Here is a 15094-nt window from a genome sequence, read left to right as displayed (position 1 = left end):
ACCTTGCTGGGTAAGGTTCCTGTGCCCTTGGTTATCAGAAGGGGAAGTGAGAGTTATGTTTCACAACATCCCACAGTGCAACCTCAACTCTGTCCTGTTTCAGCAACACCCCAACAGACAAATGACACATACAGTAGCACTCTACCCTCCCGACCACGGAGCAGTTTGGGAACAGAGCACAGGAGCTGTACAGCACGAAGTCTAACACCTTCTCTTTGCTAAGGCAAAACGTGGGGTTAGGTCCCATGTAGGGAATAGAAGGTACCTACACCTGGCCTGCACTTAGACACTGAGCCTACTACACACAATCTATCTCAGACTTTTATAATGTTACCACCTCTTTACTCTTGCACTGAGGATTCCTTCTGAGTCATTGACTTCACTTACCCTCCCTGAGCATTGGAGACCACTAGCATGTATGCCACCAGACTGCTGACAAACCTTGTGACAAGAACACGCTCTTAAATACTTCTGTGGTGGGCTTCTTTGGTATTTTACCCCTCACAGGCAATTACATTATGGTCTGTATTACAAAGTGGTTCAGCTGTATTCACCTCCTGCACCAGATCCTGGGCGCCGTTTACGGGTAAATCCAGACATGCCTCTTCTCTTCTGGAATCCAGAACTAGCTGCTCCAATAAGATGCCATGAATGGGGAATGGATCTAGACTGTTCTCAGTGGTGGCAGATGACAGAACAAGGAGCAATGGTCTCAAGTTGCAGTGGGGGAGGTTTAGGTTGGATATTAGGAAAAGCTTTTTCACTAGGAGGGTGGTGAGGCACTGCGATGGGTTCCCTAGGGAGGTGGTGGAATTGCCTTCCTTAGAGGTTTTTAAGGTCAGGCTTGACAAAGCCCTGGCTGGGATGATTTAGTTGGTGTTGGTCCTGCTTTGAGCAGGGGGTTGGACTAGATGACCTCCTGAGGTCCCTTCCAATCCTGATATTCTATGATTCTATGATTAGGCAAATGCACTCAGGCTGTAATGTCTCCAAAGATGTACCATCATCTGGAGAGGCTCACAAATACTAGCTCAAACTGGGTTCTCCAGAGACCAACAGGCAGAGAAAGGACTTTTGGATAAATGGCCTGAGTTTAAACTGACTCAGGGACTGCTGTCTGACCAAGCAAACATACAGGTCAGTCTGCCCAAGGAGGGACCCAATCCTTTCTAGGAAGGGTTGGAATGACTTTGGCTTACTGAGGACACATAAGACTGATGGGTGACCTCTGGTAAGCTTTTAGCATGTGAATAGGAATTTTTTATTAGTTCTTATATGTTTTCTTGGTAATGCTTTCACCTTAAGAATAAATATGTTTGCTTATAAGGAGCTGTGTGGTAACTTGTAAGTATGGGCAACTACAATTATTCATAGACTCTGAGGAGAAAACAAATTGTAGATGCTGATCTATCTAGGCAATCTGGCTTGTGCAAATAACAGTGTAGGCAGGGACCTGTGCAGCCTGTAAAAACCCAGTCAGGAGGGAGAGAGATGCAGGTCTCTGACAAAGAGAAGGGATGGCTGAGGAGCCTAGATTGCGTGCCCTTGCTGGACCACAGACAGGCAGACACAGGGTGCAATTGCCCTGAACTGTGAGAGAGGAGAGAATCAGCAGTTGGTCTCAGCTATTACAGGAGATAGCCAAACCGTGTGCAGTGTATCTTGTATCCTGGTGAAACTTGCTTCAAGCAGAAGAGCAGCACAGGGCTTATGAAGAACTTACAGCCTATTTATACACAAAAATTAATGAAAGGCAATGAGGAAATAAGGACGAACAGGAGGGGTGACAATCTCTAATGTCCCAATATCCCTCAGAGGTAGATGGGAGTTTCCCCTAATGCCATAAGCCTACTGAACAATAAGAAGTTCATAAGGCAGCAGCAGTGTGAGTGGAAAAGAGGAGTAAAGGGAAGAAGCACTGGCAGCGGGTAATGGAGGCCGGGGGAGGCTGACTCCTCAAATCTCAGCTAATGCCTCCCGCTGCAGACCCAGGGCTGGGCCATGGCAGGGCTCAGAGCTTCTCTGGGTGGCCCAGGCTCAGGGCTCCTTTGGACTGCTCCAGGCACTGGCTGGCAGGCTGGCCGGGTACAGGGCGGCATTGGTGGGCCAGCTGGTGAAATCAAGTGGGGGGGGGAATGGAAGGAGCAGGGCAGAGAGCTAGCCTTCCCAAACAGGGGGTGCACACACCGTCCATGGGAGGAAGCACAAGCTATACCAAGTTTATGACTTTTTAATGGGTACAACCTAGTTCTAGCTACATAACATGCAAGACACCACTATGATTACCATAAAAAAGGAAATCCAGCTGTCCACATAGAATTCATCAGTATATTAGTTTGGAGGGATGCAGAATGAAAAAACACTCCTGTGTTGGTTTTGGATAATGGAGGAAACCCACCTTGTTTTGTAGCAGACACTAAAACTGCTCTTCCTTAGAGGTTAGTTTGATGGCTGCACTTTTACCAGAGCAGATTTCTTACTATGTTATTGCTCAACGCTTTCATCAAAGTGCAAGCTGGAAAGTTAATGGTGTCAAAGGCCAAAAGTCATTCCTTTGATAACTTAATACCCATCTCCTTGTTGAAAATAATCCTTACTGTCTCGAGAAATGAGTTACTGTCCAATGATAACAAAGGGCCTGACTCTGATCTCCCATCACTGTTGCACCAGTGTAACTCCATTAACTTCAATGGAGTTACTTGGGACTTACATCTGAGTAAGGGAGATCAGAATGTGGTCCAGTGAATGCATTCATCCCCTGCCCTCCATAAGAAAAGCGTGGCTAGAAATTGCCAAGAGCAAAAGGAACTAACAATTAAGAAGATGATCATTGGCAGAAAAGCGATTATAAAAATAACTGTTCTGCCATGCTATTACTTCTCCCTCAGTGACTGCCACAGCACATTTGCTTATATTTAACCTCTGGCACACAGGCAGAACTGGATACTTGAAAACGTAGCTGTGCTCTTTCAGCTGCATATCTCATCACTAGTAATAAGGATTCTTTATTATGGCTATTAGCTGGCAATTTTGTTAATGAATCGGAAGCTGTATTTCCTCTACAGAGCTGACAAGAGCAAAAATGTGATTCTGTTGGTAAACTAAACAGATAAGTCTCAAAAGATCAAGACCAAACACAGCCCTGATGTAAGTAGCCACAGCCCCCATTTACTTCAGTGCAACTGAACCAGCTTACACCAGGTCTAGATTTGGAAAGACAGTAGCTATGTAATAGTTTACATTCAGAACAGCATTGAACGTATTATCCTTGTGACAAAGTGGGAACTATTCTTAATGGTTTGCATAAATACTGTATGCGTCTCTGTTTCCCCTACGTGCTGCATGTTTAACAAGGTGATGGGAGAGGGTGTTTTTTGTTGCAGAGCATCACGTGTGACCTTGCCTAGTAGTTGGGACCCCAGACAACGGCCTGGAGATTGGGCACCCTAGCAACTGGTGACTGAGAGACTCACCCCATCTTGGAAGTCAGACAGTTCTGGCTAGTGTGAGGACAAAGGGCTGAGGAGAGTAGACCCCAGTGACCTGATTTCAGTCAGTGGGGGGACAAAGGATGGAAGGAAGAGGCCCAGGTAACCTGTTTGCCTGGAACCACAAAGGATGGAGAAGGGGCTGTTGGGGAAGGCAACACAGGATGATCAGCTTGAAGGACTGGGGACAGAGCAGCCTGAGCCCATTGGAACTGAGACAGAGTCAGCTGGACTATGCTGAGACGTGCGAGGCTCAAGGGCCCTGAGAACTTCCAGTGCTGGGTTCAGACATTCAATAAGCCCTTCTGTTTTACGCTGGCTGAGAGTCACTGCAGTCTGGAGATCGGGGTTGCATTGTGCCCTCTGGGTGTGGAGGCCCCAGGGGTCCAGAGAGCGAGTGGACTTCCTGAGGAGGCCCACAGTGAGAGACAGGGATGCTGAAGGCTCAGAGTAGTGCAGTTCTGGAAGGTGGTGGAGCGCAGAGCTTAACCGCAAGAGTGAGTGTAACCCATAAGAAAGGCTGTCGCATTCATGGGGGTTCCTCCCAGGGATCACAGGGAGCTGAGAGAGCATGGGGCCTGTGAGCCCATGACAATCATAGAATCAGAGACTATCAGGGTTGGAAGGAACCTCAGGAGGTCATCTAGTTCAACCCCTGGCTCAAAGCAGGACCCATCCCCAGATAGATTTTTGCACCAGATCTCTCAATGGCCCCCTCAAAGACTGAACTCGCAATCCTGGCATTTAGCAGGCCAATAGTCAAACCACTGAGCTATCCCTCCCCCACAATCTTATACTCCATCCAATTTGGAAACATCTTCAGATGCCTTTGCTGTGATCACCACTACCTATTACAAACCCTGAGCTGCAGTAGCAGCCTTACTTAGTTAGAGATCTTAGAAAGTTTCACTGCAGTCTCTATTGGGGTTGAGTGATTAGCAGGAGTACAGGCCACAGTGGCCCAGCCACAATCCTCCACTGCTGCTGTGAATGCTCTGCAGAAGGGAGAGAGAGAGAGCCTCTGCTGTTCCTGGACAGTGTTCCCCAGAAGGACTAGTAAAGTAACACTGATTAGTTTCTCATATCAGTAAAACTCTGTTGTTTGCAAAGCCCTTGGGGCGGAATCTTCAAATGAGCCAAGAGTAAGAGGCCAAAACCAAAGCGGAAGGAGCAATCAGTGAATAGCTACATCTCAGCATGGAGATTGTATCTGAGTTTACCTAAATCACAGTGATAGTTAACTGGATTAGGAGCCAAAAGAAATGGAAGTTGTGCATGCGGTGCAGGAAAGAGGGATGGTGATATCCTCTTCTGTCCCTCCAAACAGACTTACACTACACTGAAGCCCTGATATGGAAACCACAAAGTAGATATTTTGGCAGTCTCCCTTTCTAACAATGACTTCTATTAATATATTTGCCTTAATGATAAAGTCACTCAATTTCTGAGGGAACACTGCACATGCTGGGCCAAATTCTAAGGTCTGTAACTCCAACTGACTTGAGTAAAGGAACTGAAAGCAGAATTTGGCCCAGAATGTATGTGCCTCTTCAAGTAGCACAGATACTGTAAAACATTCAGGAAATAGTTATTAGGCAAATTTACTTATTAACAAGCACTGAATAATCACAATTTAATCTCATTCCATAATTTCACAATGAAGCATTATTAAATCTCATGTTGATCCTTGATGAAAAAGCAAAATTGCCCTAAGGGGTCATAGTCAATGTTTGATGTATCCCTGTTTCCTGTCAGCTGCTTTTCTAACCCCATCATATCATATTTTCTTTGGGTTTTACTGCAGTTGAAGCAAAATACCACATTCACACTAATGTGTGTGAACATCATTGCTCTAAACCACCTCACCAAGTAATGGAAAAAGAAACAGATTTTCTGAAATATGTAAAGCGTTTTACAGAACATGAAAAGATACTACCCTACCCTAAAGATCTTACAGTCTAATTAGATAAACACAGATAAGCTGCCTCTTGCTGGAATAAATCTAGATACAGCAGGAAATGCTTGGTCTTCTAGAACAGTGTCTTTCGATCATTTTGATACTAGAGACTGGCTTGCTGCTTCCCTAAACTGTGTCAGGGAGATCTCAGAAACCAGCACCAGCCATTGAGAAACCCTGCCCTAGGGCAGAGGTTCTCAACCTTTTTCTTTCTGAAGCCCCACCAAACATGCTATAAAAATTTCACGGCCCACCTGTGCCACAAAAACTTTTTCTGAATACCCAGTAAATTAAAAGCCAGGGCCAGCATTAAGGGTTAGCAAGCAGGGCAATTCCCCAGAGCCCAGCACCACAGGGGGCCCTGTAAAGCTAAATTGCTCGGGCTTCAGCTTCTAGCCCTGGGTGGCAGGACTTGGGCTTTCGCTTTCTGCCGTGGGCGCCAGCGAGTCTAATGCCAGCCCTGCTCTTGGGTTTATTTTGGTGGACCCCCTGAAACCTGCTTGCACAACCTCAAGGGGCCGCGGATCCCTCTTTGAGAACCGCTGTTCTAGAAATCTAGCTAGGTCAGAATTGGTGATCACAGTGATCCCTTCTGGCCTTGGAATCTATGAACTGTTTGCTTCTCAATTTGAGACCAGTCTGTGCCCAAATATGATTTTTCAGATGAGTGTCCCTTTAAGCTAAAGGATTTCCTAATATAGATCTTGCTGTGGGCAATGTAATGTGCCATAAATCAAGTACTGTGAACTAAAAAGCAACTGCAATAAGTCTTATGCTTGGGGAGGAGAGAATCTGATTTCCTTTCCACTTAGAAAGGACTCTGAATTCAGGATCCTTGTGGCACAACACCCAGAAGGTTGCAACATTCTTATTTCTGTGAAAGCCCTAAGATTCTGCAAGCACCGAAGGGCTTTGTTTCCTCCAGCACAGTAATCTGATGGGGACAGCTTTGAGAATTTGTATGAAAACACAGTTAACCAACCAGAAAATGCAGCAGGCAGAAGTCCAGGAGAAAGATGAGAACTACTTGCTCAGTAGGTATGACACTACTACACTCCTAGACCTGGTCTACACGGGGGTGTGGGGGTAGATCGATCTAAGTTACGCAACTTCAGCTACGTGAATAACGTAGCTGAAGTCAATGTACTTAGATCGACTTACCGTGGTGAAGACACCACAGTGAGTTGACTGCTGCCTCTCCCCCGTTGACTCTGCCGGCACCTTTCGCCAAGCTGGAGCACAGGAGTCGACGGGAGAGTGCTTGGGGGTAGACGTGATAAATCGATCCTCACTGGATCGATCGCTGCCCGCCGATCCGGCTAGTAGCAAAGACATACCCTTAGTTTAGTATTATAGCTAAGCATCTTTTCCTTTGTGGTATATTTTTAGGCTGACAGTGTCAGTGCCACTAGTGACTAAAGTAAAAATACCACCACTGCACAAAGATTATGGTAAGCAGTTACACAGACAGCTGAAAAGCTGCTGCCTGAGGTTACTTACGTCAGTAAAATAATCTATTTCAGTGATAGGGACCTCTAGACAATATAGTATCTACTTGAGTCCTGAGTCTCTTCTCATTTACAGATTTGTAAGTCAGGAGTAACTGCACAGAAATCAGAAGTTATACCAATGTACAACCACTGTGAGAGCAGAATCAGGCTCATGGACTTTTCAGACTTACTGAGAAGTGGCGAAGAGCTTGATCTGAATTAAGGGTGGTGTTCTCTTGCCTCAAGTCATAGAAAGAGTCCATGTGTACAATAGGGACAGTTCAGCATCTAGTAATCTAGACAAGTTTTCAGGCTATTAGTAAAATTTATATTCTCGGAGTAGGTTAAATCACATGTACCACACAAAGTTCTTCTGCAATTAAAATAAACTGACCTCATAAATGGAGATAAGATTCATGGTAGCAGGTGCCACCATTGTATCTTACCCCAGGCTAATGAGGATGCATGAGTGAGAGGAAGTTGGGAAAGTATTCCCCTCCTCCTAGATGCATCCCAGTTTTGCAGAGAATTACACCTCACTCAGGCCCACCTTTGAAGTCAATGAGACTTAAGCACATATTTAAGTGCTCTCCTGAATCAGGGTCTCAAAAGCTAGACAGAAAGACAAAGCACTCTGTAAGGAAATATGGCATACTAGCAACATCCTGCCATTTGACCTTACTGGCTAGTTTATCTTTTTAATCTTGGCTTGTTCACTGAGCCTTGAGATTTCCTCCTCTCTTCCAATTTTAACTTCTGAAAGGCCGAGTAGCAATCTTCATGTTTCCAATCAACTGACTGTGATAAGTCAGGTAGGAATAATAAAAAAGGAAAATGGAACCATCACCCAGCAGTAGTGTTAAAATTACAGAAACCCAGAGCCACATTTTCAGAAGCGCTCAGTGTCCAGCAATTCCATTTGAGCTCTGAAGGCAGCGCTCAGCCCTTTTGAAAATCTGACCTGAAGATTCTATAATGTTAGCACTAGCACTGGGTGACGATTCCTTTTTCTTTTTGATTACTGGCTGATTTATCACACTCATCAGCCGATGAAGAACAATGGGAGCGGTTGGGTGCTGAGCACTTTTGAAAATTTAGTCACTTCAATTTAGATGCCTAAATTGGAACAGGGTTCTTTTGAAAATCTGGCCCTTAGATGTTAGAAATGACAAATGACAAGGTGGGTAAGCTAATATCTTTTATCGGACCAACTTCTGTTGGTGAAAGAGAAGTTTCGAGCTACACAGAGCTCCTCTTCAGGATGAGCTCACCCATCTTGTATCTCGAATATTCTGGGTCCAACACAGCTACAACACTGCAAAGCACTGGTAGGTCATCTTGTCCATCCACCAACTGATGCAGTAACGCATTTCGCTTTGTCCAATCTAGTTTTCAAATCATTCCAAAGATAGGGCTTTCACTTCCTCCTACAGGAAACTATTCCAAAGTAATGGATCTCACTGTCGGAAAGAGTCTTATGATATTTACCATTCCAGTTTCCTTTTATTAGTTTAATGCCAGTTATACCCTCTTTACCATGTGAGATATTTCGTCTCCCAACGTAGTCCTTGCACCTTTCAGATATTTACAGCGTTATCTTGGTTCCCCATAAAACACATCAAGCCCCAGTCAGGCAAAGTGGTCCATGTAAATGTGCTCTCATGGAGTTAGATTGATTTCAATAGGATTCCACACAGTAATAAGGGTCTGCCCACATGTATCACTTTGAAAGGCCATAACACATGCTTAGCTCTTTAACTCTTTCATAAATTAGTCCTTCCATCCCTAGCATTCCTGTTGCTCTTCTCTGAACTATGTCCTGTGTGCCTACATCTTTCTAGTAATAGTCAGCCCAGAAGTGAACACAGTAGTTCAGGCATTGTCACACCAGTTAAAGAGGGCACCAAAGTATGTAAACCCTATTTTTATCTAAAAATATTGTAACATAAATCAAGTTTACTTCAAAAATATTTAAAGTGTGGTCACAGAAACACTCACCTAAAGAAACAACAGCCACACTCTCTGGCAAGAAATGTAGTCTGTACTTTATCAGTAAATGCACCAATATGATGCAGATAGCTGTGGGGAAGAAGTAAAACAGTATTAAAATATGTAACTGGTAGGACAGAAAAAGACATTCTTCTAAACAATGTTCCATGAATACAAACTGTGAAACTTTCCTAGTAATTTAAAATAAATCTGAAAGTAATCAGATTATAGACTGTTGTTCAAATATTTCAATGATTCCTAGAAATGGGTTAAAATAATTAAGAGATGAATTAGTCAGGGGGAAGGGGAATGTACACACACACACACATATATATATATAAAAATACACATCACATTATGGACCTGTCAATCCCAAGAGTGTGTCTTTAAACTCTGATATTTGATAAAGCTAATTGTGACAAAGCAGAAAAGTAATTACTAAGGCTATTTTCATTCCCTTACCTCACTGTGCCAAATAAGAATTTGGGGGTCTTTTACTAATTCAGTTTCCAGCCTCCACAAGGCTCCTGCAACTAGACTGCAACAAAACCTGTTTCTGATTCAAGAACTAAAAAGCTTCTCTGAACTGCTCTTACTAATGGTAAGCTTTAGCAACTCCCCCTAGCTACCACTGAACTGTCTTTGTTCAAGGGGGCAATCTGATATACTTCTGATCAAGAGTTGATGGTGGCTTTCAAACAGATAGTTTATTTTATATGCTATTCCTTTAGAATATGGCCTCACTGAAAATAATGATTTTCAAGTACCTACAGTATGAGTGGACTTGTCACTTATTGTCCTTTGTTCCACTGAAAAGGACTTTCCCTATATACTGTTCAGAAATTGAAGTCATGCCTCTGTGTTCAGAATTCTGCACATTGTTATACTCATATTGGTAGGCACCTTACACACAGCATGCTTTGCATTTAGTACATTTACAAGTGACAGGCCCCGTAGACTAGAGGACTGAGCAGAAACTCCTGATATATACAGTAATACTAGCTGTACTGCTTACAAGTGTTGGCCCTGAGCGAATCACTTACCTTCTGCATCTCAGTTTTCATATCTATAAAATGGGGATACTCACGAGGGAATCTGGGCAATTAATTAATGTTTATATAGCGCTTTGTAAATGTAAAGCTTTTACTACTGCCTTATTAGTAATACAATTTCTATTTAGTAGAGCCAAATGCCAGCATCTACTTCTATTCTGTTCCTTTAAACAAAAAAGAAATATCGTGGTGCAACTGAAAGCTCAGATAATGGACTCCTACCAGCAGATATTACAATGATGGCAGGTTGGTTGTCCATCTAATTCCATAGCTATTTGGTACCTATTCTCCTGGCAAGTTTGCCCAGTTGGTAACTGATACTATTTAATCTGCTCTGCCCGCACCCTCTTCTATGGGCATGACATGAAGCACTCAAGAGATTGACAAGAAAATGCTTCAAATGTTTTTGTGAAGGGTTCAAGTGTCACACAAGGAAGGCAAGGAAGATTAAGGGCGCATAACACAGGCCAGGGGAGCTTGCGGGCCACATTTATCTACTTGGATGCTGTATAAAATGGACAGTAGTGTTACGAAGAAAGGCCCTTTTGGCCAAACAAGGTCCTGAAGTTAAACTCGGGTTTGTCTTAATAGATAAGCAGACTGCAGAAACCTGGGGCCAGAGACTAAGCAGTGTCACTTCTGGCCCGCTGAATTTTGGGCTTAAATGGGGACCTATCCAGCCCAGAAGTAAAGCAGTTCCTTGGGATACTCTAATTTAGGGCAGCTTCTCATGGCTGTCTAGGGGCCACTTTACAATCCAAAACAGTCAAAGCCCAGAGCATTCTGGCCACACCCTCTTTCATCCCCACCACACTCTTTGTCAGATGCTATGAATGGGGCAGCACAGAGCTCTTATATTGGCTATCCACTGCTCTGGAAACTCTCCTTTGCTGGGGGGAGGGGGAAAAAGAGGGAGGAAAGGGAAATTCATCTGTTTCCAAAATCTATTATGCTGCTGGAGTGGTGTAACGGGGCTGGAATGCAGCCAAGAATTGTGACCCTACTCTTTAGCCCTAGGAAAAGATGCAGAAACTTTACCATGAATAAGCCTTTTAAATTCCATTTGACACACACACACACACACACACTCAGAATTTTTCTTTTAAACTTCATGTTTTTTCTGATCTATTGCATTTTGTTTTGATTTTTCTTTAATACCTACTCAAATATCACTCTGGCATTGGTCAGAGAGAATATCAGAGGGAAATGTGCATATATCTAAAGGACTGGATTTTCTCTTTGTTGCATTTAATACAAAATACTTCAAAGAGGGTGACACACATAGGATTTTATCCAAGAGGACTTATAAAATCTGCTGTTATGACAAACACACACATACTTTCCTACTCAGTTTGCCAGATTGTAACACAAGCCACATATCAACACCGCAAAAAGTGATAATCTAGAATATATTGAAGAACCAAGCAAGTAATATTACATACTTCTTCAGAAAGGATCTCTTATTGCGGTTTGTTTATAGGTCCCCCACTTTGCTTGTATTTCATACAGCCAGAGGTAGGACAAACCCCTTAAACACGCTACTGAAATTGTGTTGTTACAGCTTTGACTACCGTATAGTTTACACTAGATCCGGGCAGCCAAACTTTTTGGCCTCAGAAATGCATCAGGTTTCATAAATTGTATGGAGGGCCGGTTAGAGGAGGGGGTTGTGGCCCAGCCATCATCTCCTACCTGCCACCCCCTCCCCCCCGGACTCCTGCCCCATCCAATCCCCGTTCCCTGACAGCCCCTCTGGAACCCCTACCCCATCCACATATTGCCACTCCCTGTCCCATGACTGTCCCAGGACCCTCGCCACCCCATCCAACCCCTCCTCTCATTCCTGATGCCGTCCCCTCCCCAGGACCCCTGCCCCATCCAACCACCTCTTCTCCCTGTCCCCTGATTGTACCCAGAATCCTTGCCCGACTGCCCCATCCAACTTCTCCCTCCTTCCTGACTGCCTCCTGGGATCCCAGCCCCCATTCAAGCCTGTTTCCCCCCCAGACCACCATACACACCCCTGCCCCCTGACCACCACCCCAAACTCCCCTGCCCTCTATCCAAACCCTCCCCTGCTCCCTATCCCCTTTCCACATTGCCTGGAGCACCAGTGGCTGGCAGCACTACAGCCGCGCCGCCCAGCTAGAGCCGGGTCACGTTGCCACCACCGCCACGCAGCACAGAGTATCAGGTCAGTCCGGGCTTTGTAGCTGCACTGCCCCAGGAGCTCTCAGCCCCGCCGCCCAGAGTACTGCGCTGGTGATAGAGCAAGCTAGCTGAGGCTGTGGGCGAGTGGGGACCACAGGGAATGGGCCAGGGGCTAGTCTTCCAGGCCAGGTGCTTGGGGGCCGAATAAGACTGTCCCGCAGGCCAGATGTGGCCCATGGGCAGTTTGCCCACCCCCTTCACTAGAAAGATATCAATTAACATTGTTTTTCAAAAAGTTGTATAATGTAAACAGACTTACTGATGACCCAGATTTTCAGACAAATGGAGTGTGCAACTGTATGTGCAAAATATCTGTGCAATTATCACAAATTAGTGTTCAAGTTGGCTAAGTGTACATGCCTATAGTGAAAATTGCCACAATTATCCATAGTTACCTAATTTGTGTATCATTACGGTAACCGTGCATGCAATTTCTATACAGGTTCTTACACTGCACTCTTCACCAAAGCCGAGCGCATTCCAGCAGTGCTTTAAGCGACATGACTAATGTCTCTCATATGTCCTCTCATTCTCTTCTCAAGGGAAAAACTGTGCATAGTACAGTATTTTGTTTTGGTAGGGGACACACATTGCTATGTGTTTATATTAAAGATAAGGTCAAAGAAACATGCCTTGCACTTGGAGCAGAAGGCGGTGAGGTCTGTGAGGGTTCTTACTTCCTTTAGGAGTTTATTCCAGAGTCACTCAGATCCACAAGCTTACCTTTTTGGTCATGTAATTGCATAGCCAACTTTTCTAAAAATCTGGGTCTATATGACAAACTTTCGTGGCTAGGGGTTTGCAGGAGAAATACAGCACCAACCTAAAAAAGTATCCCCAGGACTCATGCATCTTACAAATGTTTCAGACATAACACAGACTCAACAGTGAACAATAAGAGATTTTCCAGTTCAGTATTCACCTAATACAAGGAGACTAAAGAATATAGTCATGCCACTGGATTGCTCCTCTTGCTGAGCTTGGACTCCAGTCTGCACTGGAAGGATAGGTTTGGCAGGTGTAGGAACCACCAGTTTAGTAGTAACGGACAGCGTGGTGTGGAGGGTGACATTGAGGACTTCATGGGTAGCATTTGAGAACCTGTCAGGGCAATACAGAACATGATTAGACTTCGCAAAAGCTGGACATTGTGGGGGAGGTTGGTCAGGGGGAAGCACAAAACTACTGAAAGATTAAAAACAAAACTCATCACCAACAAGTTATCTTGGCAACAGAATTAATGATAATCATGTGCAGCTGCCTTAAAAGAAGTGGTCCCTAATAATGGGACCATGCGCAAGTACTAGGATTTCAGGCTCATGGAATAATTTATTGCTGAATTCTTTCACTCACATGTGCCAAGAATACTTTGTATTGGAGCTAGGATTTAGCACACAGATGAATGGAAGGTGTGCAGTGTGGACAGGGGCTTATTTTGTATAGTTTGTCCAGTGGAACACATCTACGGTAATACAAATAAGACACCTCTACGGAGATGCCATGGTATTGCATTTGCATGCTACTGAACCTGGCACAGTGGCAATATTTCGATGGACCCTCCCTCATACACTAAATACTGCATCAGGACATTTGATGACTATTCTTTGCCTTGTTACCATGTTAAAACTGGGATGTGCCTATGATTCCTTTAATGGCACTTAAGCCTTCCCACCTTTAAAGATAAACCCCTCGGCTACACCCCAGTGCACCAGTACTGCCTGGCCATCATTTGACTGTACATGTCCTAGCCATGGGGCTTGCATCGTGCCAAACCTCAACCGTAAGACAAACACACCTGCGGGGGCAGGCTGGCTCACTCACAAACCAAGGGAAGGGGCAGGCCCCATGCCGCTCAGATGAGCCTCGCAGAGTTGCCTCTTGGTTAATTTGTGCATCAGTGCATGTGTGCTAGGCAGGGGCTCGTTATGCCTGTACAAATGTGGCAGCAGGAGCAGGGGCACAGGGGGGCTCGCAGTGGCTGCGGACAGACCCATTTCAAAGGGGAGAGGGCCTTGCGCTTCCTGCACCAGTGGCAGCGCCGGGTGGCCCCATTTCACAAGGGGCCAGTAGCGATGTCAGGGCCCGGGGGGGGGCGGTAGGCACATGGAGCTGGAGGGTGGTTACCAGTGCCCCTCCCCCACAGCGAGAGCCCCAGGCCTGGGGCTGGGCCTCAAATGAGGGGCTCGGCCTCCCGCCCCCGTATTCCCGCCCCGTCCAGGGGGTGACCCCGCTGGGGAGAGGACCTGGTCCCCCCACGCCCTGCAAACACTCCCCTCATCCCGCAGCGCCCTACACAGAATCAACTCACTCCACTTCCGCCATCGTGCCGCTCGCTCCGCCCCGGCCCCGCCCCTTCGTCCTGAGTCCTCCACAGGGCTCAGGGTCGGGAGCGGCTGCGCAGTGCGCCTCCTGCTTCCGGGTTCTGCCGGCGGCGGCGGCGGCGCCGCTCCAGGCAACTCTATGGTGAGAGAAAGGGCGGGGCGAGGGAACAGGCGCAGGCGGGGAGGGTGAAGTTTAACAGGGACGGAAAAGGTGCAGGAACAGCTTACGTGACCCGGGGGTGGTGTCACGTGACGAGTGGGAACTGTCCGTCCCGTAATATGGGAGCCAACCCCCACCCCCCTGGGAGCGTTCGGGGGGAGGAAGGTAGAGAGCAGCCGCAGCGTCATGCCAGTGTGCTGTGTGCTCACGCGGTTGCCATGGCATCGTGCTGTGTCATGGCATCGCTGGTGTCACCAGCCCCCAAATCGTAAATTGCCCCCCCCCGGGAATCCCGAGCTTGCATAACAGCCCCTGCGGTTACTGTCACCGCCATCCAGGGCGTGACACGTTGGTGCAGCCACGCCACGGCTTCAAGCGATGCTTCACAGCCGCCAACTGGGGAGCGGGCGGGGGGTCGGACTTAAC

The 15094-nt window shown here is 46.0% G+C and overlaps 1 protein-coding gene across 2 annotated transcripts in view; it reads right to left on the bottom strand.

The window, feature by feature from the left end:
• Positions 1–14607, bottom strand: part of SLC9A8 (solute carrier family 9 member A8) — a 54868-nt gene extending 40261 nt beyond the window's left edge. The window contains exons 1-3 of one of the 2 annotated variants that reach the window (XM_050918132.1): positions 14496–14607; positions 13110–13288; positions 8934–9014 (exon numbers count right to left, since the gene is read on the bottom strand). In XM_050918132.1, the coding sequence (XP_050774089.1) occupies positions 8934–9014; positions 13110–13288; positions 14496–14509 (274 nt within the window). In that variant the 5' untranslated portion in view covers positions 14510–14607. Of the gene's footprint in view, positions 1–8933; positions 9017–13109; positions 13289–14495 lie in introns of those variants that run through there. The other variant, XM_050918133.1, reaches the window with a different exon arrangement.
• Between the last annotated feature and the right edge of the window lie 487 nt (positions 14608–15094).

This window comes from Gopherus flavomarginatus, chromosome 11 (genome assembly GCF_025201925.1).
Source record: "Gopherus flavomarginatus isolate rGopFla2 chromosome 11, rGopFla2.mat.asm, whole genome shotgun sequence".
NCBI lineage: Eukaryota > Metazoa > Chordata > Testudines > Testudinidae > Gopherus > Gopherus flavomarginatus.
The sequence above is the reverse complement of the archived record's forward strand: the minus strand, read 5'-3'. Positions and strand labels throughout refer to the sequence as shown.